General features: G+C 45.1%; 2 protein-coding genes and 1 long non-coding RNA gene across 4 annotated transcripts; all 3 read right to left on the bottom strand.

The window, feature by feature from the left end:
- Window positions 1–1112: 1112 nt before the first annotated feature.
- On the bottom strand, window positions 1113–7043 carry dbpb (D site albumin promoter binding protein b). The gene is made up of 5 exons (XM_015950359.3): window positions 6812–7043; window positions 6380–6667; window positions 5363–5821; window positions 2701–2960; window positions 1113–2005 (listed from the first exon to the last, which is right to left on the bottom strand). The coding sequence occupies exons 2-5, from the start codon at window positions 6567–6569 to the stop codon at window positions 1790–1792; spliced, it is 1125 nt and encodes a 374-aa protein (XP_015805845.1). The 5' UTR covers window positions 6570–6667; window positions 6812–7043; the 3' UTR covers window positions 1113–1789.
- A 4848-nt stretch (window positions 7044–11891) lies between these two features.
- On the bottom strand, window positions 11892–16876 carry si:dkeyp-69b9.6 (uncharacterized). Its single transcript, XM_054741354.2, has one exon. The coding sequence runs from the start codon at window positions 16657–16659 to the stop codon at window positions 11998–12000; it is 4662 nt and encodes a 1553-aa protein (XP_054597329.2). The 5' UTR covers window positions 16660–16876; the 3' UTR covers window positions 11892–11997.
- A 55-nt stretch (window positions 16877–16931) lies between these two features.
- LOC107379563 (uncharacterized) lies at window positions 16932–19360 on the bottom strand. Of its 2 annotated transcripts, none has more exons than XR_011520555.1 (4): window positions 19145–19360; window positions 18695–18787; window positions 17201–17240; window positions 16932–17095 (listed from the first exon to the last, which is right to left on the bottom strand). It is a non-coding gene; the product is annotated as an uncharacterized lncRNA (long non-coding RNA). The 2 variants fall into 2 exon arrangements; XR_011520556.1 differs by having other exon boundaries at window positions 16946–17095; window positions 18679–18787.
- Between the last annotated feature and the right edge of the window lie 1518 nt (window positions 19361–20878).

Below are 20878 nucleotides of genomic sequence, written 5' to 3'. Positions count from 1 at the left end.
GCAGAAAAAATAGTAAATATCAACAAAGTTGGTGGATAAAACAGGAAAAATTTGGCTTTTTTTATTCCTCCCAGAAATCTGAGAAATTAACACCATTCCACTCAATGGGGGAACTGGACCCATCTCCTGAAATAACATAAAAACACAGGAAGACAATCAATGTACATCCCCCCCCCCCCCCCCCCCAAGAAAACAAACAAAAATAATCAGAATGCTAATAAAGTGTTCATTTCATACAATAAAGTAACAAAGTGCGTCTCACTGAAGGGGGTTACTACCTATATCAGACAACACAGTTAAACACTCGTATGGGAGGAGTCAGCACATAACTGTGTGTGTGTGTGTGGGTGGAGGGGGGGGTAGAAACATAAGAGGATGCAGAGGAGTAGAACAGCCTGACAACAGGCGTTCACCGGCATGAAAACACCAGAGTGGACTGCACTGTAAAAACTGAATCGTTGAATTTACTTCACCAGGTTGTCAACTGGTTCCACTACACCTAGCTGCTTAACATTGGCGTGTTTTTACTGTGTGGGCGTCGGACGAGCCCCCGCACCGTGAGAACAAACATCTCAGCTCTAAAGCCGATCTTCATCCGCGTACGTCGCACATAACGTGATCAGGAAGCAGAACATCCACGTGTTAGGAGGTCGTTTTGGGCCGTTCCTGTAAATAAAAGTGAGGCGCGAACCGGAAACGCTTCTGCCGATCACAATTCAACAACGGATTATGAAAGAACGGATAACGCTCGAAACGCCCGGATTCTTCCTGATGTAAGAGGTGAGTCTCCGCTTTGTTTTTGGCGTCGACATCTTCCTAGCGCGCAACGTTCTGTCACTCTTAAAAAAAAACTGTAAAAACGGTGAGAAACGCTGGCAGCGAATGAGTTAAACAGAGTCCCACACAAAACTGTACGTTGTTGCACTAAACGTACATGTGACCGAAAGGCTACTCCAGGTTTTGTGGTCGAAGCTGAAATAACTTGGTTAAATAAACTCAACGCTTCTTTTTTAGAGTGTAGAAACGTTCCTCTAGGACAGAGAGCAGAAATAAAACCAGAAGCCGGTTTGATGGTAGGAACAAAGAACAAATGATGCTGAGAAAGGAGAAGATTATAACGGTTGAAACTGGTATATTTTAAAGAAAGAACACAGGATAAATGCGGATCGTGCCGAACTGTTTACACGGTGTCTGTCGTTCCGTCTCCATCCAGCATGCCCAGTGACAAAAAAAAGAAGTGCTCGAGTAAAATCCACAAAATGTTCAACTACAGCATTTTACGATAAGTTTGCTCTCTATATTACAATTGTTACATGCGTCCTAGACCCTGCTGCTGCACCACGACCGTCGCAAATAATGATATCCACCAATGGCTGACGGCTTGGCCTGAATCATCTAAAAGAAAACGATTTTCACCTCAACGCTCCCCGTCTCAGTGTCCTAAACAGGTAGAAAATATACAAAATTATTCTGCGGATTTGCTCTCCCTCTAAATTTTTCTGAAGTATTACAAAAATATACAATTCTCCGATAACAAAACTCTTAAAAGTCACGTCTGTTTTATTCTCTGTTAAATTATTCTCTCTGTTAATCACTTTTAAGAGCTGACATCTCAACAAAACAAGACACCTGAGCTTCACACCTGTTTCCTCGTCTTATACATTCATCATTTAAATCGCCTCCGTCCTTTGTGGTCATCTTGACCTCATTCTGTCCATCAATCCAACACCAGAAATTCAGAGTCCAGCTTATGCGCCTTCCCTCCGTCAGATTCTCCTTGGCGCCACCATCACTGGTCGGCGGGACGGTTCTCGTATTTGCTAAGGATGCTGCGGCAACGGCCCAGTTCTTTCCGCATCTCAGCCACTTCCTGTCGGAGGGCGGCGTTCTCGCGCTCCAGGAAGGCGGCGCGCACAGATATCTGGTTCTCCTTGAGGCGACGAGCGTCCCGGGAACGCTTGGCTGCCTCGTTGTTTTTATACCTCCTGGTCCAGTACTTCTCATCCTAAAAACAAACAAAGGCAGCATTTGATTACTTCCTTTTCTGGATGGTTCATCGTGAAAACTTGTGTAAAAACTTAACGAAGAGAACCGACGAGTCAAACTTCCTCCCCGTTACATGTGGCGTGGGTGTTTGGCTGTGAATGAGCGTGGGACGTTCTTTTTTTTTTCTTACACGCCGTATCTTTAGAGTTTTGTCAGAACTCAAATTACCGTCTGGGAGAAAATAAAGTCTGCAAACAAACGGCACGGCCGACATCTCACAGCCGGTGGAAATAACAACATCACCTACTGAGTGTTGCTTTTTATTCACGGCTGAACGTTTGACACTCGTCCACAAACTGCTGAAAACTTCCTACGAATAAATAATCCCTCGTTACTCACAAACAGAACATCAGCCGTTTCTCTAGAATGAGTTTATTATATAGTTCTTTTTGGAGTTTTGTTTCTGACATTTTTTATGACCACAGATTATTATATTATAAGAGATCGGCCATTTCTGATTAATTTATTATATGATTAACGATTAATTCATTAACGATTAATTAGTTAATATGATTAATTTATAAATTAATTTAAGCTTTATCTCATTTACTTTAATTTAAAATGAACTGGGTTTGTAATTTTTTAAAAACACATCATTTTGATTTTTATTTGAATGGTTACTGCAGTAATTTCATGTCTCACGTGTCTCCTCACCTTCAGGTTATCGGGCACCAGGACCTTCCGGGCTTTTTTGATCATTGGCTGCGGCTTCAGCTCCTCTTCGCTGAACGAGTGCCTTCTGGGGTCGAAGTTCGGCTCGTTGGAGTTGCTGGACAAGGCCATGTCCGAGGGGTCCATGTCAAACATTCCAACCCCGTCTGGCCCGCTGCCCGTGGGCGTCAGTAATGGTGGGCAAGAGGACGAGGAGGAGGAAGAGGGCGATTCGCAGGAGTCGTCCATACTCGTCTGACTCCCTGAAAATAAAACAGAATGAATAGTCTGTTAGTTAAAGTGACATCATTCTAGATTAATCTAATTCAGATGGATGAAAACACACAAAGTGCCTCCCGAAGGCCACCAGATGGCAGCAGAGAGCTGCTTTCTTGGAAACCTTCCTCTGCCTTGAGCTGGTTTCCGGTAAGTTTTCCTAGTCAGACACTTCCAAACACATCATAACCTCACCGGCTGGCACATCAGGGCACAACAAATACCTCTGGTGTAGGCTAAACAGCTTTGCATTTTTAGAATCAGCATTAAACCAGAATAGCTCTAAGAAATCACAACATTACTCGTGTTTTTACATTTGAAACCAAAGATCAAACCCATCTTCTGTGTCTCTAACTGAACGGACTGATAATGAAATTAAATCAAATAAAGACAACGCCACAACTTCTTCCTACTCTGACCTTTTATCAAAGAAAAGGCTACAAAACGGCTCTTTTAGCGCCCAAATCCTGACTTTAGCATTATAATGCAAACAGCATTTTAAGAATCAACAAAAACATATTCAGTTCAGTAAAAGCTTGTTTGTTTGTTTGTTTTTATTTTAAAGGATTAAAGTTTGTTGCATTAAGCTGCTCAAAGCTAGAAACTATTCTTGATTCGTAGACTGCACAATGCAAACTCTTTTAAACCGTAACTATAACGATGCACCGTAAACGGGAAGCTTTGAGTGTTTCCTGCAGGCGTGCAGCCGTCCTGGTGCTCAGAACCAACCAGCACCAGGAATCAGCTTGTAAAACCATCTGGGTTTGGAGTTTGGTAGAAAACGCCGCGTCTCCCGACATCCAACCAACGTGGATTGGGTTTGTTTTCCTTCACATGTTCTGACAGTCGCAGCTGAAAGAGCAAGTCACCCCCAAATAAACTTTTATTTGCTGATAAACTAAATAAACGAGTGTCTAATCGTGCTGCAGACACGTGTCGTCAATAATTTGGCACTTCAGTGCATCTTAGTTAAAATTTAAATATTCTGCCTAAAACTGGCAGTGTTGTGCCGTTGTCAGGTAAAAACTCTGCACTGTATTTGAATTTAAATCTGCCACCGCTATTGGTTAAGAGGTATGCTATGATGTAAACTGGTACATTATGATGTCACAATGCTGTCGTGAGCCTGTGTGTGTGTATTTGTTAGCAGCTCCGCCCTCTCTGTCTGCCAGGCAACAGCATTTGTTGCATTTTTCAAACATGAAGTGGGAGTGGAATTACACTCTGGTAGGGGGTGACTTGCTCTTGAAGGATTTGAGTTTTTTAGGGAAATGCAGCTCGTGTTACAGAAGAGGGCCCAGGGTTTGATGCAGAGGCAGTAGGAAGCAGATGTTGGCGGGGCGACGGGACTACGAAGGTTGAGGAATTATTTAGAGCACGTACGGCACCACAACTTTTTATTTTCCTACTATCTTCTTTTATTTAATAAACCAGCCCAGAGATTTTTTTTAAACTGGAAGTGTAAAATTCTTCCCTGGATATCAGTCCAGTAAACATCACTCTTTAGTGATTATATGTACAGTTTGAAGTCCAGCAGCGGGGAGGGAACCTCTTCCTGCTGCTGCCCGTTCCTCCCCTCCAGGGCTCCTCCCACCCTCCTCCTCCTGGCCCTGCCTCTCGTTCTTTCACTCCGGTACTCCCTGCCTCTGCACGTGTACCGACGCGTGCACGTGGCTGTGGCGTGTGAAGAGGGGAGAGATTAAAGACACACAACTGCAAACACTCTGCACACTGCACTCCCTGTGCCTTTCGCTCGTTTAGTAGTGTTTTGACCCTGCTGCTCGTTACCCATTGGCTGGGAGGGAGCCCTGATTGCACTGTACGCTGCAGTCCACGGATCACGTGCCGAGCTACAGTAAACCTCCAGTCGCAGCTCCCAAGTTGACTCATCAAAAACCTCAAGACCTTTTCCTTCTGTTTACTCTCGCCGCCGGCTCCTCCGACGCTTCGTTCCCTCAGCACCTGGACCAACTTCTACCCGTGCACCCCGCCGGCACACGGGAAAGTACATCAAGCAACCAGTTCTACGCTTCGGCGTTGGGCTGACTTTACGTTCTGAGCCGTGTGACTGTCCTGCCTTCATTTTCACCTTACATCCCAGAAATGTGCTTAGTCACTGTCGTGTGCTTCGAGTCAAAGAATAGTGGTCAGGCGTGTCTAGGGGGGCCTAACAGGCGCCACATAACCTTGATTCAGATCAGCTGGTGTTGGACGGTCTCACATCTGTGGTAGAGAACATTGTGTTCCCTTCGGCTTGTAAACTCAGAGCAACTCTCCTTCGTGATAAATGCCGCCAGGTGATAAGGGCATGCCTCAGCCGGGAACTTTCGGGTTAAATTTGAATCTGTGGCGCTATTTTGCGTCTCGGTTTGCGCGACGGTCAACTCACTGTGCAGGCAGTCGGTTCCTCCAGCCAGACTCTGAGGCTGGGCCACCTCCAGACCGATGAGGGACGGGGACGAGGAGGACGAGGGCGACGAGGATGAAGACCCGGGTGGGGAGGAGGGCGGTAGGCACTGGGAGCTCTGGTTGGGAACGGCTGACTGGGAGCTCTGGGATGGGATCTGGGCTGAACTGGAGCTGTTGTTGTTGTGCATGCTGCCCATTCCATTCTCGGTCAGAAACTCCTCCAAGTCCATGTACTGAAGCTGGAAGAGCCCTCCGTCTGCGGGCAGGGTGCGATCCCACAGGAGGGGGCCCAGGAACTGGTTGAAGCTTCCTCCATTACCACCGCCGCCACCTCCTCCTCCTCCACAGCCATTGCTACTATTATTGCTGACTAATCCACCGCCGTTCCTCAAGGGACACACTCCCAAAGAGTCCTCATCGAGGTCCAATCTGTCCTTGTCTGGAAAGAGGAGAAAAAGAACGGAACACAAATAAAGTTTCGGTGCGACTTTAGCGGCTTTGAAAGGCGAAGAGACAAAACGTTCTCGGGGATATTTTAATCACCAGAAAGTGGCAGGTGCATCTTTAAAATCCTGCTTTTTATCTCTCCCCGCCGTAGAATCACAGAAACGCGCTCACAGATGGACCAGATGGCCGCTCAACTGCAGCTTGAAGCCAGCGCCAAAACCAACTTGTTGTCATAACGTGCACGTAAACTCCAGAACAAATCTCACAATAGCGTTTCTACGTCTGACAGAACTAAGATGCTCGGCTGCAGAAACGTACTCCATCTCAACACTCACTGCAATCTGAAATTTAGTCGCAGCAGAGATTATAATCCAGAGGAATTCTCATCTAGGGTCACGCAGGAGTCATCCTAAGCATGTGCGCTGGCACATGAGGTTTTGGTGTGAACTTTTGTGCCTCTAAAATATAATTTAGCTGCATTTGAGCATTTCTATTTAACATTTTTACTTGATTGGTAACATTTAACTCATCAGAATAGAAAGTTTCTCACCTTTTGTGTCACACGGGCTCTTCAGACGTTGGTCTCCCTTCATGGGCTGCTGCAGGAGGGACTTCAGACCAGCCATGGAGTTGACGTGCCCCCCTGTGAGCGAGCCTGCAGGCTGAGTGCAGCTTCCAAACTGTGGGCTCGCTCCAGCTGGGAGGTCAGGGGTCGGAAGCTGGGTGAGCTGCCTGGACATCCTGGACCAGAGGGAGGCGGGGTTGCAGAAAGACACCTGGGGCACGTGAAAGATCGATGCAATCTGACCAGAGAATCTACCAACAGGACGCTGGGTGGCTGTTTGTGTGCAGAGAGGGTGGGGGTGAGAGACAAAGAGAGATCAGCTGTTTAGAGAAATATCCATGCAGAATAAACCAGCTTCGGTATCAGGTATCAGGTTAAAATGACCCCTCGGTAACACCTGTAGATCTGCTCATTTACCTTTCACTTGTCCTCCTGCTCCTTATTTCCTCGCAGGAATATTTTCATCAAAGTATTCCATCGCTGATAAATGTTTGATGAGGAATATTCACACCGCGTGAGCTGGAAAACTGTCCATAATCACAACGAAGAGCCAGCACTGTAGGAAAACGCCACAACTCGCGAGTGTGGGGAAGTGTTCCGAGTTTGGAAGTCCAGCTGGGAAAAGAATAGATCCAAAGGTCTGGTGACGCAAAACAAGCGGAGAGAAACGGTGTTTAGATCAAATAACGAGAAACAAGAATCAGCGGTGAGAGCAGCGCCTGCGTCGGTCCGATGACAACTTGCGTTGCTGCTCCTGTCCGGTGCTGCGGGTCAGTGGCGGGGCGCGCGCTTCCTCTTTCTGTCTGTACTTTTTCCTTCGCGAACATCCGGGGGATGCAGTCACGGGCGCACGAGCAGGGATTTGTGTTCGGGCCGCGCGGCGTCCACGTCCGTGCGTCCCCTTCTCAGCTCCTCAGCTGGAACTGACACGGGCAGTTCACGTGACGTCAGACCTCACGGAACACGCGGGGAGGCGCGAGGAGGTGTGCCCGCGGCCCTGGTACGCTCATTATTAATGAGACACCCCCCCACCCCCCCCCGTCGCGGAGGGCACGCTGTTTGTTTTCGTCTGAGTACAGGTGCAGCCACCGTGTCTCAGGTGGTGTTCGTCCACAGCACCGGCTCATTTCCCCACCTTCATTTTCACAAATGCATCAAACAAACTTTCATATTCAGGGTTAAATCTGCTCGCTTCTCGCGGAGCCTCTCGTTTTCCGTCCGTGCTGATCAGGCACCGCTGCACGACTTTTCCACTTTCCTTGTAATCCACGGAAAACGTGAGTCTGCCGTTTTTTTCAAGCGAGAGGAAGGCTTTAGCACGTTGCCTCCCGGTGTACAATAGCTGTTCCCGCTCACGTGTGCCAGGCACGCGGAGCCCGAGCCTGTCCGCGCGCGACTCCGCTCCTCGTAGAGCGCGCGTCGGCGCGGCTCCTCCCACCGAGATGCAGCCATTGGCCCAAAGTGGGTCCCCCTCCCCACCTCCCTCCCCGGTGCATGCCACTGCCGCGTGAGACCAGGGAGAAACGCAAGACAGCGCGAGGGCTGTCGGTCTGGTGCACGGCTGAACATCACATGCAAACAAAGTGCGCCACAGGAATTCACCTCAGCTTTTTTTCTGCAGAGTTAGACATGCACACGTCCATGTAAACAGATTAGTGACAAGTCATGGCACTAAAGCTCAGCTCAGTGACATGCAGATGAAGAGGAGGGTGGAGAACAAAACTATAATGATGGCTACTGATAATATTGGGTTCATGAAGCTGTCAGGATTTTTACTTATCTGACTAAAAAGCAGCCCACGACGTTTCCAGGGTGAAAGACATCAGTTCAGCTAGAACAACATAAACTGTTTTTGCTGCCTCGGGTCCTCCATAGAGGGTGGGTTATTCTTATCTAAGGAAATTAAAAACAATGCTACATGAAATATTTAGATTCTACGAAAACAATCATAACAGTAGTGATTAATGGGTTTTAAATTGACTTTGAGGCATTCTCATTATGCATCATTATTTCATTATAATGTTCTGTACTTTTAAATATTTGAGGTCACATCTATGCAGTGGCGTGTCCAGATCTATTAAAATGGGGTGGCCCAGTTGAGGCACAACTTTGTGCATGGGTGGCACCAATGGTTATGCTTTTTTTTTTTACCCCCAAGCCTTTTGTGGACAATAAAAAGCCTATTTAAAGGTAAATTAGTGTGGTGGCACCTGGGGTGGCCAATCAGATTCCAAGGGTGGCATGTGCTACCCCAGGCCACTCCCTGTACACGCCCCTGCATCTATGCCAGGTATTCTGTTGAGTGAAAAGTTTGCAAACCACAGTTCTAATACACACGAATCTTCTTGCTTCCATCTTAATTCTGCTGTATTGTACGTTTTCTGTTGCGGCGAAGAGATTTCTGCATCTGTCAATAACCCGTAGCATACGTGCTTTTCTCTGCAAACATTTAATGAATTCTGAAGAACTACGTACGTGATATTAACATTTCTCTCCAAGGATCTTTTTCTTTGGACTTTGGCTTCTTTTTCACCAACATTCAGTTCAGTCTTTGTACCAGCATTGTGCCATATTCAAAGGAAAGTGAGCAAGTTCCAGAGCCGTGTCCAGGACTTTTAAAATGGGGTGGCCCATGTGGGGCACTTGTTCATGCATGGGTGGCACCAATGGTTATGCTTATTTATTTATTTACACAAATCGTTTATTTAGTTGTTTTTTTTTTTACTTTCTAGTGAGTTTTTGAGTTTCACATTGCACAATCACCATTTTTTCCTCTTCGTCTTCTAGTTTTGTGGTGGTTAGCAAGTCACTTCTTGTTGCATTACTGCCACCAACTGGAGTTGAGTGGGACTCTAAATACTATTTACGTATATATGAAAAAATAGTAAATAATATTAATACTACAGAAATGTTCTGTAGGCCTGGGCTAGTAAACAGTGTTAAAGGTGCATGCTACTGCACTATTTTGGGGCTAACAACCCAAGCCTTTTGTCGACAATGTAAAGTCAATTTAAACTGGAACTTGGTAGGGTGGCACCTGGAGTGGCCAATCAGATTCTAAGGGTGACATGTGCTACCCCAGGCCACTCCCTGGACACGCCCTTGGCAAGTTCAAATGAAAATATAACACCTACAGTATTCATCAAATCTAAGAAGAAAACAGAAATCCATCAAACATCAATGACAAATTTTCTGCTAATAGATTTTTTATAACCAACTTAATGGTGCTAAACTCAAGCTGGCTTCTGTATCGTTTCATTTCTCTTGCTGCACCTTCTGCACTGTAACTGCTCACCCTTTACCTTTGATCTAATTCTTTAATCTGAATTTGTGTATTTAATGTAATCTACATTTGTTTGTGTATTTTAATGATGCTGTCACACTGACTTCGCTGTTCTTGCTGCTGGAAAGCACATTGAATTGCCTCTGTGCTACAAATAAAGTTGCCTTGTATGTTTTAACTCTGCTTTGGAAGAATCTTGTGCCAAAAGGAATCAAATATTAAGCATCTTAAAACCAAATGCATCCTATTTGTCACACAAGTTACTCTCTTAAGAGCTCTGTCTCTTTCACAGGATTGGTACGTTCCTAAAAATCCTGCTCCATTCAATCCTGTACATTTTCTGCCCCCTTGTGGACAATCTAAGTACTGACGGACATGAGTGTTAATTATGTATTTTATTACTGTTGTTATATTAATCATGTTTTAAATTATTGACATTAGCTAGAGATTTTGAAAATAATGTAATCTCATGTCTTTAAGTGGGTTAAAAAACTAAAATTAGCCTTTTGAAAAAATAAAAATCTGACAGAAAAATTCATTAAAACTCAACCGTCAATCAATCTTCATAAAACCTGAAGAATCACCACAAAAGATTGCAGCAGTCTGGCTTCTTGAAAGCAAAAATCTAAATGTATGATTGAAAAAATGTTTTATTCCACCGTACCTATTTCTCTATTTGTGTCTCACTGCAGACAATTCATCTACATTTCTTAAACATGTTTACTCAGCGGCATTAATTCTGTTGTAAACAGAAGCAGCCAGCTTCACAATTCAGTCATCCAGCTCTGAGCCTCTTCGCTCCCATCACAGTTAAATCCATGTGACTGCCTCTCACCCCCAGAAGGCCAAAACCACCACCCTGAGCTCGTTACTGCCACCTGGTGGAGCCAACAGAGAACATGTTCTCAATAAAATAATGTAGTTTTTTACTAAATGTATTAGTATCTACTACTACTACATCATATTTAATCCACAAAGTGATAAAACTTTACATTTTACTCCAACCTAATTAGACAAAACTAAAAATTCAGCTTTACTCACTGCTGGTGTTGTAGTGCTGTAGGTCAATGAAACAAAAGGAAAACAAATTATTACACTTATGGTTTATTCGTTGCTGAAATATAATCAACTACTGACTTTCAGTAAATAGTGTGATAGAAATCTAAAACTATCATTGTTCTTTAGAAGAAAACTTAAAAACGACAGAGTATGGACATTATATGTGTGAATAAGTGACACGTTTTAAACTCGTTTTTCTTTAGGAGAAAGAAAAAATAACAAAGCTCGACGATAACAAGATTGCAACTCAGCAAGAAGTCAAATGTTTACGGAAGGCTGATTGAGTTACACACAAATACATGTAATGTTACATTTCTATCATGGTAGGTCCTCGTCTGCAACACACTGAAGTACGGTAGAAATAAGTACTGCTAAAAAGAACCCACGAATAACATGAGATAAATATGTTACAGTCAATTAGTTCACCAAGTTTTAGGCTTGTAGTATAAAAGCGAAGAGCATCTCAAACAAAAGGAGGTCAACTGAACATCACACACAAGGCTTTTCTGTAGAATTCATTTGGCAGGAGAGGGATCCGTGTAACGCTAATTACCAGAAACTGACATTTAATTTATACGTGATTAAATCACTAGGGAATAATAGAGCAACTTTCAAATCAAGTTTACACTACAAACGCCTGGGGGGGTATACTGAATAAAACCATCACGTACTGTAGGAGTGATCTCACAACCTCAGGAAAAAACTTGACCAGAGAATAAACATGCATTGACAAACTATCAACAAAAGGTCTTTGTCCCCATATCCCTACTCTTAATAAATGCACTTTACAAAAAAATAATACAACTAAAACCCTCAGAGCCTCTAAGTGAACATCAACAAGACAAAGTACACAGCGGAGACATTTATCATACAGCAAGAGGTGTAGCAGGGGTTATAGTTGTAGAGGGGAAGATACATTAGCAGGTCATTTCAACTAAACTTGTCTAGGTAACCGCACAGTGTCAGCCAAGCATAGTGTCAATGCACTTAAGGGTTAATTCTATGGAAACAGTCACGTCTTTGAAAACGCCTTTGAACACCTTCCAATATAATCTGGAAGAATCTCAGGCGATATTTTATATGTCCTACAGTAGTTGTTAACACACTCATTCTAATAGTCAGCAGAGTAGATGCAACAGAAACACAAGGCAAAACTTCCTAACGGCAGCAGGTGCCTTTTCAAGTCCCTTTATTAACCTTTCGTTTTTCAGTTTTACAGCAGAGAATCCCTCTTGTATGCCGCTCACTTCAAAGGCCAGGATCAGCATCTGTAAGATCCCTGAAAGAAGGGCATCTCCTTAGGACTCTCGTGGGTCCGTCTTTCTCCAGGTCTCTTTGAAAGCTTCCACATCTTAGTAGCGTCTCCTCTCTGCGGTCTTTTAGCCCTGCGGCGGCAGGACACTTTGTGCCTGTGAAGGAGTGTAGCATTCCAAAAGCGAGCAGAGCAGTGGCGGCAGGAGAAAGTCCCTCTGGCACGATGGGAGGCCCGATGGATGAAGGCTGCCAAAGGCCTTTGAGACTGCTTCCCACACACATTGCACCTTAATCGCTCCTGATAGCCCAAGGCTTTCTGTGGGTGTTTAACCGCCATGTGGATCAGCAGTCCAGCTTTACGGGAAAACACAGAATTGGGGCATATGGGACATCCGAAACGTTTCACGGGGACTTGGAGAGATGACAGGATCTGCACCTTCATTCCACCAGTGTTTACAAGCCTATACCCACCACCACCTGATCCTCCTCCTCGCCTAATGGTCAGTCGAAGGGAGCCTTGTTTCGTAACCAGCTGCCCTCTAACTGTACAACTTATCTTTTTCTTCTTTTTGACACCATCAAATTTGACTAAATCGTGGGAAGCACATTTACTTTCTTTCCATTCTTTCTTGTCGGACTTTTTTTTTTTCTTCTTGTGCCGTCTCATTTCCTCGTGGGATAACGGGATGTCACAGTCAAAGGGTTGGTGCGACTGGGTGTCTGACTGATGAAGGGAATGATGGTGGGAGTGATGATGATGGTGGTGGTGATGCAGATGGTGATGTTCGGTGGAGGGCAGTTCCGTGAGTGGCTGGAACGGCGCTGTGGTGTGAAGCGTGCGGCTACGTGATCCAGCTGGGTAAATGTGCTCTCCTTTCACCCCGGCCGGGGAATGTGGATGCTGTGGGGGCATGATTGTAGAGTTGGGAGGTAGAGGCTGAGAGTAGGACGGGGCATTAGGTGTAGAGGATTGGGCAGTTGCAGCATCATAAAAGAGAGGGGAGTAACCCACTGGTTGTTGCGGGGGTGCTTGCTGGTGGCTATGAGTGACCACACTAAGACCCTGCCCTCCGTGGCTGTCAGTGGATGGAGCCATCTGAAGCAGGGCATTAGTAGCAGCCTCACTTTCAGATGCTGACTGATTGACATCACTCCCACCTCTGTTTTCCCCAGACCCACTGTTGCCATCTTGCGGGTTTGACTGTTCAGTACGGGTAATCCCATGCTGAGATTGCCTGTGTCGAGTGAGGCTATTAGCATAGGCAAACTGCTTTCCGCACACCTCGCAAGAAAAAAACTTGTCACTCCCACCTTCATGAACCATCTGGTGATGGGCAGTGAGTTGGAAATGATGACGGTAAGACTTCCAACATATAGCACAGGTGTACAGTCGAGGCTGTGGTTGGGATTGGGGTGGGGGTTGTTGCGGAGGATTGTTGTCTTGAGGCTTTACGTCTTGAGAGTAGGGGTAGTAGGAGGAGGTGCTTGGTGCTTGGTTCTGGCTCCTGTCTTGTGTAATGCTACATTGAGGATTTGGGTTAAAGCTGCTCAGGCTCTCTGGAGCTGGTGTTGTGGGCACCTCGACCAGCTCCCCTTTCTGGTGGAGTTTGTTATGCCTCCTGAGACTCTGGGAGTAGCCAAACTCTTTGCCACAAATGGTGCATTTGTAATTCTTTGCCCCGGAGTGGACTGTTTGATGCTTGCTGAGATGAAACGCTTCTCTAAAATACTTGCCACATATGGCGCAGTGATGAGGCTTTTCTCCAGTGTGGATGCGGTCGTGTCTGCGAAGGGTCTCACGGCGTGCAAATCCCTTCCCACACACACTGCAAAGGTGAGTACGGGGAAGCCCACTGGGCCCCAATCTGGGGGTGTATTGCCTGCGTTTGGGGGGCTGACCACCAGCTGCAGGATCTTTTTTTGCTCTTGGTTTGCGAGGACGTTTTGGTTTTGTTGTAGGATTCTGTGTGTTGCTGTTCAAAGCCTCCTGGCTTCCACCACTTCTGAAATTCTTATCCATCCCAGATGTGGAAGAAGGTGAGCCCAAAGGTCCTAAACCAAGACCACCTAGCAGACCTCCTATGATGTCTCCCCTATCATCCCCTCTATTTCCACTGTTGCTAGCTGCTGTTATAGCAGAGATTGCATTATTGACAGAGCTAGTGACATCATCCTCTGAATCATCCAGTAGAGAAGAAAGGGGCAGATGGGGCTGCTGCTGCGGATGATGGTGCTGGTTGTGGTTCTGTGAGTGAGGATGCAGTGTTGGGGCCAAGGGTGCCTTTCTCAGAGCTGGGCCCGCCATCCCACTTCCACAAGGGGAGGCACCAGAGTAGCATGGAGATGGATTACCTTGAGAACGGTGGTCATCATGGTAGCCTGTGTAACGATTCCGAGAGTAGTCAGTTGGGTATTTACCATCTGTTCTGTCCCTGTCATTTGAATTCCCTCCCCTTTCAGACTGAAAAAGACCATCACATCCTAAACCTGATTTAGGTTCTCCTTCACCCACAATGATTACACCATCTTCTTCCTCAGTTTTCCCAAAATGAACCCCTCTATTGCTCTGATAAGTTCCCCCTCCTCCACTCCCTCCCCCGACTCTGTCCTCACCATCAGTTCCTGTCTTGCTGCCCCGTTGTTTGGGTCCCCTACCTGGCTTGCCACAGGTGCCTGAGGCAGCATGGTTGAGTAGGGAGGTGCTCTCGCGAAAGGCACGACCACAGGCAGGACATCGAAATGGCTTTTCCTCATGAATCTTCTCATGGCGTGTCAGTGACTCCCTACGATTAAAAGCCCGAGAGCAGGTGGAGCAGCCATACGGGCGAGCTGAAGAGTGTAAAACACCATGTTGCAGGAGGTGCCCTTTTTTCTTAAAGGCTTTGCCACAATCAGGACAATGAAATATTTTGTCTGGACTGGGACAAGAATTTGAAGAGGGTTGTGGAGTTTCTTGGGTCGAATGGGGAAGGCTTGGGTCAGACTGTGCTTTAATGAAAATGGGGTTTGGGGCTGTATTGGCTGTATTGCTAGTACCTGCTGCGGTTGGCTCATGCATGCGCATATGCCTGCGAAGGCTTGAAAGGTGAGGGAAGCTTTTGCCACAATCTCCACAGCTATAAACGGGTTCTGTATCGGACTCTGTTGCGTTGGGTTGCATTGAGCTCTGGTTATCAGATTTAGAAAGCTGAGAATCAATTGTAACCAGTACTGAGGCAGCAGTGGAAGAGGGTGCAGAGGAGGAGGAAGAAGACACTACTGATGAGGATGAAGATGATGAGACTAGAAGGGATGATGGGTCTCCACCCATATTGGTCATACCAACCACACTACCAATTACAGCTGGAGGTTGGCTATGACCAAGCCCTCCATTACTACTACTGGTGCTAGGATTACCGTGACCGTGGCCACTACTGGTATTACTAGTGTTTTCAGACTTCCTTTGTGGCAAATAGCCCGCCATGGCTTTTTTCCTTCTACTACCGCTAGTACTGTTGCTACTTCCACCTCCGCTGCTTTCCCCTTTACCATCATCCTTAGATAGGGATAAATGAAGTGGCAATGGGAGAGGTAAACCTGCTTCCTGCTGCATCAGAGAAGCTAGCTGGTTAGATGAAAGTACAGGAATACCCTGGAAGTCAAAGCTACCCAGTGATGATGCCTGGGGACCTGGATGGAGGGGGTGGTGAGGATGAGAATGAGAGTGGGCATGAGAAAGGGAGTGGGGTGGAAGTTGCTGCTGCTGGGAAGGCTGCTGAGCAGCCTGCTGAGGTTGAGGAGTGGAGTGGCCGTGTGAATGAGAAGAATGCAAAGCTGGAGGAGGAGCAAGACTAGTACTCGGCTCCCCACCTGTTTGGCTTAAACCGATACCTAAGTGGTTATGGGTTCCCTGTTGAACAAGGAATTGCTCTAAACTAGCATTAGCAGGCACCCCAGAAAGAAAATACTGATTAGCAGCTAACATGCAACTAAATTGTTGGTGAAGGCTCCGTGCATCAGACTGGGCCCCAACCAACTGGTGTCCCAAAGAGCTGACTGCACTACTGCTAGAAGGATTATTAGAGGTGGCCACAGAGGTGGATGGGGAAGGAGAGGAAGAGGGGCCAGGTGATGCCTGGGGGACAGAGAGGCCAGGATGTAGAGGAGGGGGTGGAGGTGCTGATGTCACTAATCCTCCTAATCCCCCAGCACTCCCACTACTGCTACTCCCCCCAGTAAAGTGCTCAAAGCGGCCTACACTTGGGTGTAACTGCTCCTGTGCTAGTGCTGCCTCAGGCGGGTGGAAAGAGCGCAGGAACTGTGGGTAGCCCGAAGAATGGCTTGAGCTGCCGCTGCTCATCTTGCTTGACTTTGAACGAGAGGTCTGAGACGAGGAAGGCTGCTGTTGTAAAGGTGGGGGAGGAGGGGCACTCATCTTGGCAAAAATGGAGGCAGAATCAGAAAAGGCGTTACCTCTAGACCCCTGCAGGGGGCCCAAGCCAAGTCCAGACAGAAGAGCTCCAGAAGACTCAACTTGCTGCTGCTGCTGTTGCTGAAGTTGATGCTGGTGAAGTTGCACTTGCTGCTGATGCTGTAGCTGTCGGTCTAAACCAAGGCCTTTGAACTGGTGGGCCTGGTGCCCACTTAACATCTCTATAATGTCCAGATTGTATTTTCCAAATTGGAACATTTCCCACTCACTGGCACATAAGGGTGCAGATGCCAAACCTCCGGCGCTAGGAGCGGCTACGATAATCCCACCACTTACTGGTGAAAGACTAACTTTACCCCAGAGGTAAGGCTATGCTACTAGTTTATTCAAAATGCAGCTTAAAGTTCATGTCTCCAGAATGTTTACTTCTGGTGCTGCCACCCTGTTGATCATCCACTGCCCACACTAGACTTCCAAAACGAGCGAGGGAGGCTGATTTGAGAATATGAGCAAAGGGTAAAACGGTCTTTCTGGGAGGTAGGTGAGCTCCACCTATAGCTTCACAATCACTTTAAAAGTTTTTATTGTGAACCAGTTCAAATGATGACTTCTTGACTCTTCTGAGAGTTACTGCGTTGACACTTTTCGTTCACCTAAGATTCCTCATCCGTGCTCAGCCAAGAACTTCCTAAAGCTGAAAACACAAAATTCAAAAAAAAAAGGAGGACAGAAGTCATAGAAGGTTTCTAGAAAAGTATGATTTGAAAAGAAAATATCTTTAAATCGCTAAAAAACTGGCCTTTATTTTATGATGAAATGTTCCTCCAGCGGAGGCAAATCTGTAAACAGAGAAGCTTCAGTTACACTGTGACAAAAAAAAACTTCAACACCGAAACGTGCCCCCATACTTGTTTGTTGTTGTTTTTTGAAGTGAAAAGTGATTTCGTCAAGTCAGGGTTGCATCTTGCATCACAACCTACTGTGATGTGGTTCTGCTGGAGTGGAACACAACTAATGTTGCTGTATAGAAGTCAATTATTTGGGTTATTTGGCTCATATTTCCTATAGAAAACAAAATAATTCTCATCACATTTTCTCGTCTACGAGTACAACTCACTCTGTAGGCGTCTGTGTGAAAACAGGTTCGCATATCTAAGAAAACTAGTGACCCAATTTATTCCATTACTATACATGGAGTGATCCAAAAGCCTCATGTGTTAGATTTAGCTGATCCTACATTTAATCCCTTCTGTACAACTGGAAAAAAAATTCACAAATATTACTTTGTTAAAGGAAGACCTATTAGACAATAATGCTCAAATTCAAGCTTTTAAAGAAGTTTTGTATGCACATTTTATATACATTTCTGGGCTGCATGGTGGCGCAGTGGTTAGCACTGTTGCTTCGCAGCACAAAGGTTGCAGGTTCGAAACTAGGCTGCGGCGTTTCTGCGTGGAGTTGCGTGTTCTTCCCATGCATGCGTGGGTTTCCTCCGGGTACTCCGGTTTCCCCCACAGATCACAACATGCCCTATAGGTTAGAAATTGTAAGTCGCTTTGGATAAAAGCGTCTGCCGAATAAATAAACAAACATTTCTGAAGATTCTCAAGGAGAGTGAAAGATTTTAATACCCTGCAAAGATTTTAAAACATTGTATTTATTATTTGCCCTCCATTTTATCAAACTAAATATGTTTTAACCCGGACAGTAAATAAAATTTTGAAGTCTTACCTTTATTTGTGTGTTGGTGTGTTAACAATCAGAGGCAATTTTACTCCAACTATGAGCATTAGACCATATATGGTAAAAAATATATAGAAAATGTTTTAAAAGGGAAGGATATGAAGACATAATGAGGGTAATTACACAATGTGACATAGAAAGGATGACTAATCGGTACAAAAAGTTGTTATTTTACAAGTACTCCATACTAGAGTAATTCTGTAGATTACTTTGTTTTTATTTCTATTTATAAGGCTCGTTTTCACCTATTCCTCTATCTTTTTGCCCCATCGGGTCAGATACAAAGTGCTTTTAACCAGAGTGACTCACTTTATGAAGGGCCAATTAACTCGAATTACATCATCTAAACCAACGACCAAAACCGAATAAAATACATTAGCATTCGAATAAAAATGAATATTAGCTCCAAGTGTAAGCATAACTCAGTCGATGTGCACCACTGACTTTTAAAATAATCACAATATGTCTCTTTTTAAAAGCTAAAAGTGCGCTGTTTGCGTAAGATTTACTCACTTTAAATGCGTTTCTGCTCACCTTTAAAACATCTTACCGAATTCTTGGAGGGAGACAGCTCCCCTGGCAGATGAGGAAGATATTTTATTGCATATTAGTCTGCCTCTCATTTTATTGCAAGTCTGCGGTCCTGAAAAGGACACAAAATGCTAAAATTACCATCAGCATCCCACTCGCTACACAGGGTAAGCATTAGTTTTCAGGCGCGGCTAATAACGGATTCTACATCCGGAGACCGTTTTGACTAATATTTGGCGGAAAAAGCAGTCAAACATGGACTGCGCGCTTCTCTTTAGCATCAGATTTTGCACTGGCTCGCCGTGTTTTAGCTATGTGAAGCCACACGCATTCTACAAAAACTCACACCGCGGCTAACTAGTTAGCTCTCATCCTAGAGCAAATATTAAAAGTGTGCCGACTAACGACAACATTAAGATGCTAGCGCTAGCATAAACATATGCGTAAACTATATTCGGAAGATGTTTACCTACGCATACGGTGGCAGATGGATGAGGCCTGTCACGCCTTCTTCTAACTGCTCAGCTAGCTACGGTCCGCTTCCATTTCTGCGCGTTGTTTTCCAGGCGTTAGTCAGAGCCATTTTCACTGATGCTGAGCTGGGCGAACGGTGCAGAAATCAACGCCGACTACAGTCAGCCTCTTCGACGTTTCATTTCGAGCCGTCACTCCGCCAGGGAGCTTCCGCTTGAAATTCTGTCGGCCGAGATAAACACTGGATGGTCGATGGAAATATTTTAGGGTAAAAGTGAGTGACGTGTGCTCCCTTAACATTGGCCCTTTCCGGCCCTTGTAATGTTTCCGGGTAGGGGCAGCAGCTGGGCTCGTGGACAAGGGGCTCACACCGGATTCACTGTTTGTGTTTTTGCTGTTGAAATGCACTTACTAAAATAAATACTGATGGAATATTACATGATACAATATGAGCATATTAATTTTCAGTCTACACCTGTTCATTTAGTTACTGGCTTAGAAGGCCTACAGACAGACAGACAGACAGACAGACAGACAGACAGACAGATAGATAGATAGATAGATAGATAGATAGATAGATAGATAGATAGATAGATAGATAGATAGATGTGTGTGAAATTTGATGGGGGTCCGAGTGAAGTTGCAGATAAATTAGACTATAACAATACTTAGACAAATACACCAGTCTCCAACAGCCTGGAGACATTTAAAGAGACAATGTCTATTTTTTTACCATTAATCTCTGGAAACTTCCATCAAAATGTTGAAAATTAATTAAATGATGCCCAGTTGTTAAAAAAAATATGGCGGCTTCATAACATATAACCATAAAAAGCTGGTCTAAAGTACATAGGAGCGGGTCTTAGGCCCAATCCAAATACTCACACTTCTACACTTGCATCCTTCAATCGTGCAATCTCGAGCAGGGGTGCAAGTGCACAGGGTGTCCCAATTCTCAAGTGCAGAAGTTAATCACGCCCTTTGCACCCTTGCTCTGCACTTCACCCAAGTCTGCTTTGATACGGACATGGGCGAAGGGTATTACCTACAATTCATTGCTATGGAAGAAAAGGCTCAAGTGCCTTTTCTAAAAATACAATGAAAGTAGTTAATTTTAGGACAATTTGTTGATGCTCTGAAACTTTATTGACAAAACAACAATGAATTTAATTTATTTCAAATAATTGTTTGGTTTTTGTTTGAAAGTTGTCAATAAAGGTTTTTTTAGATGTATCACAGCGACCAGTATCCCAGCATGCGTTTCGGTCAATTACGCAATGCTCCCTGTCTCAGTTCAGCAATTATTTAATACTTGTGTACTTGTGTACCACGCACTTTAAGACACTTTTTCCAAGTGCGCTTTCGCCATCAGTGTGTGAATGTGTGTGTGAATGGATGATGATACTGTGGTGTAAAGCTCTTTGGAGTCCTTTTTCTGAAAGGCACTATACAAGTGCAGGTCATTTATCATTTGCTGAAGATTGCAGGGCGCAGTGCGAGTATTGGGGTTGGGCTTAAGTCTTTGGAACACGCCATATTAGATTCCATGTTTCCTTCTACAGGGGTCTGTGAGGGCAAAATGCAGTTAAAAAAATTGCACCATTCATAAATGTGGTTGTTTTACCCATTTACCTCAACTTACTGCCAGTGATGAAAGAAAGTCTGATGTGCTTGTCATTTGGCTGGAGGTTGCGCTCCCAGGGTTTTTGGACCCTAATGGCCATTTGTT

Source organism: Nothobranchius furzeri, chromosome 5, assembly GCF_043380555.1.
Source record: "Nothobranchius furzeri strain GRZ-AD chromosome 5, NfurGRZ-RIMD1, whole genome shotgun sequence".
Classification (NCBI taxonomy): Eukaryota; Metazoa; Chordata; class Actinopteri; order Cyprinodontiformes; family Nothobranchiidae; genus Nothobranchius; species Nothobranchius furzeri.
Note: the sequence above shows the minus strand (reverse complement) of the source record. Positions and strands in the feature narration are given on the sequence as shown.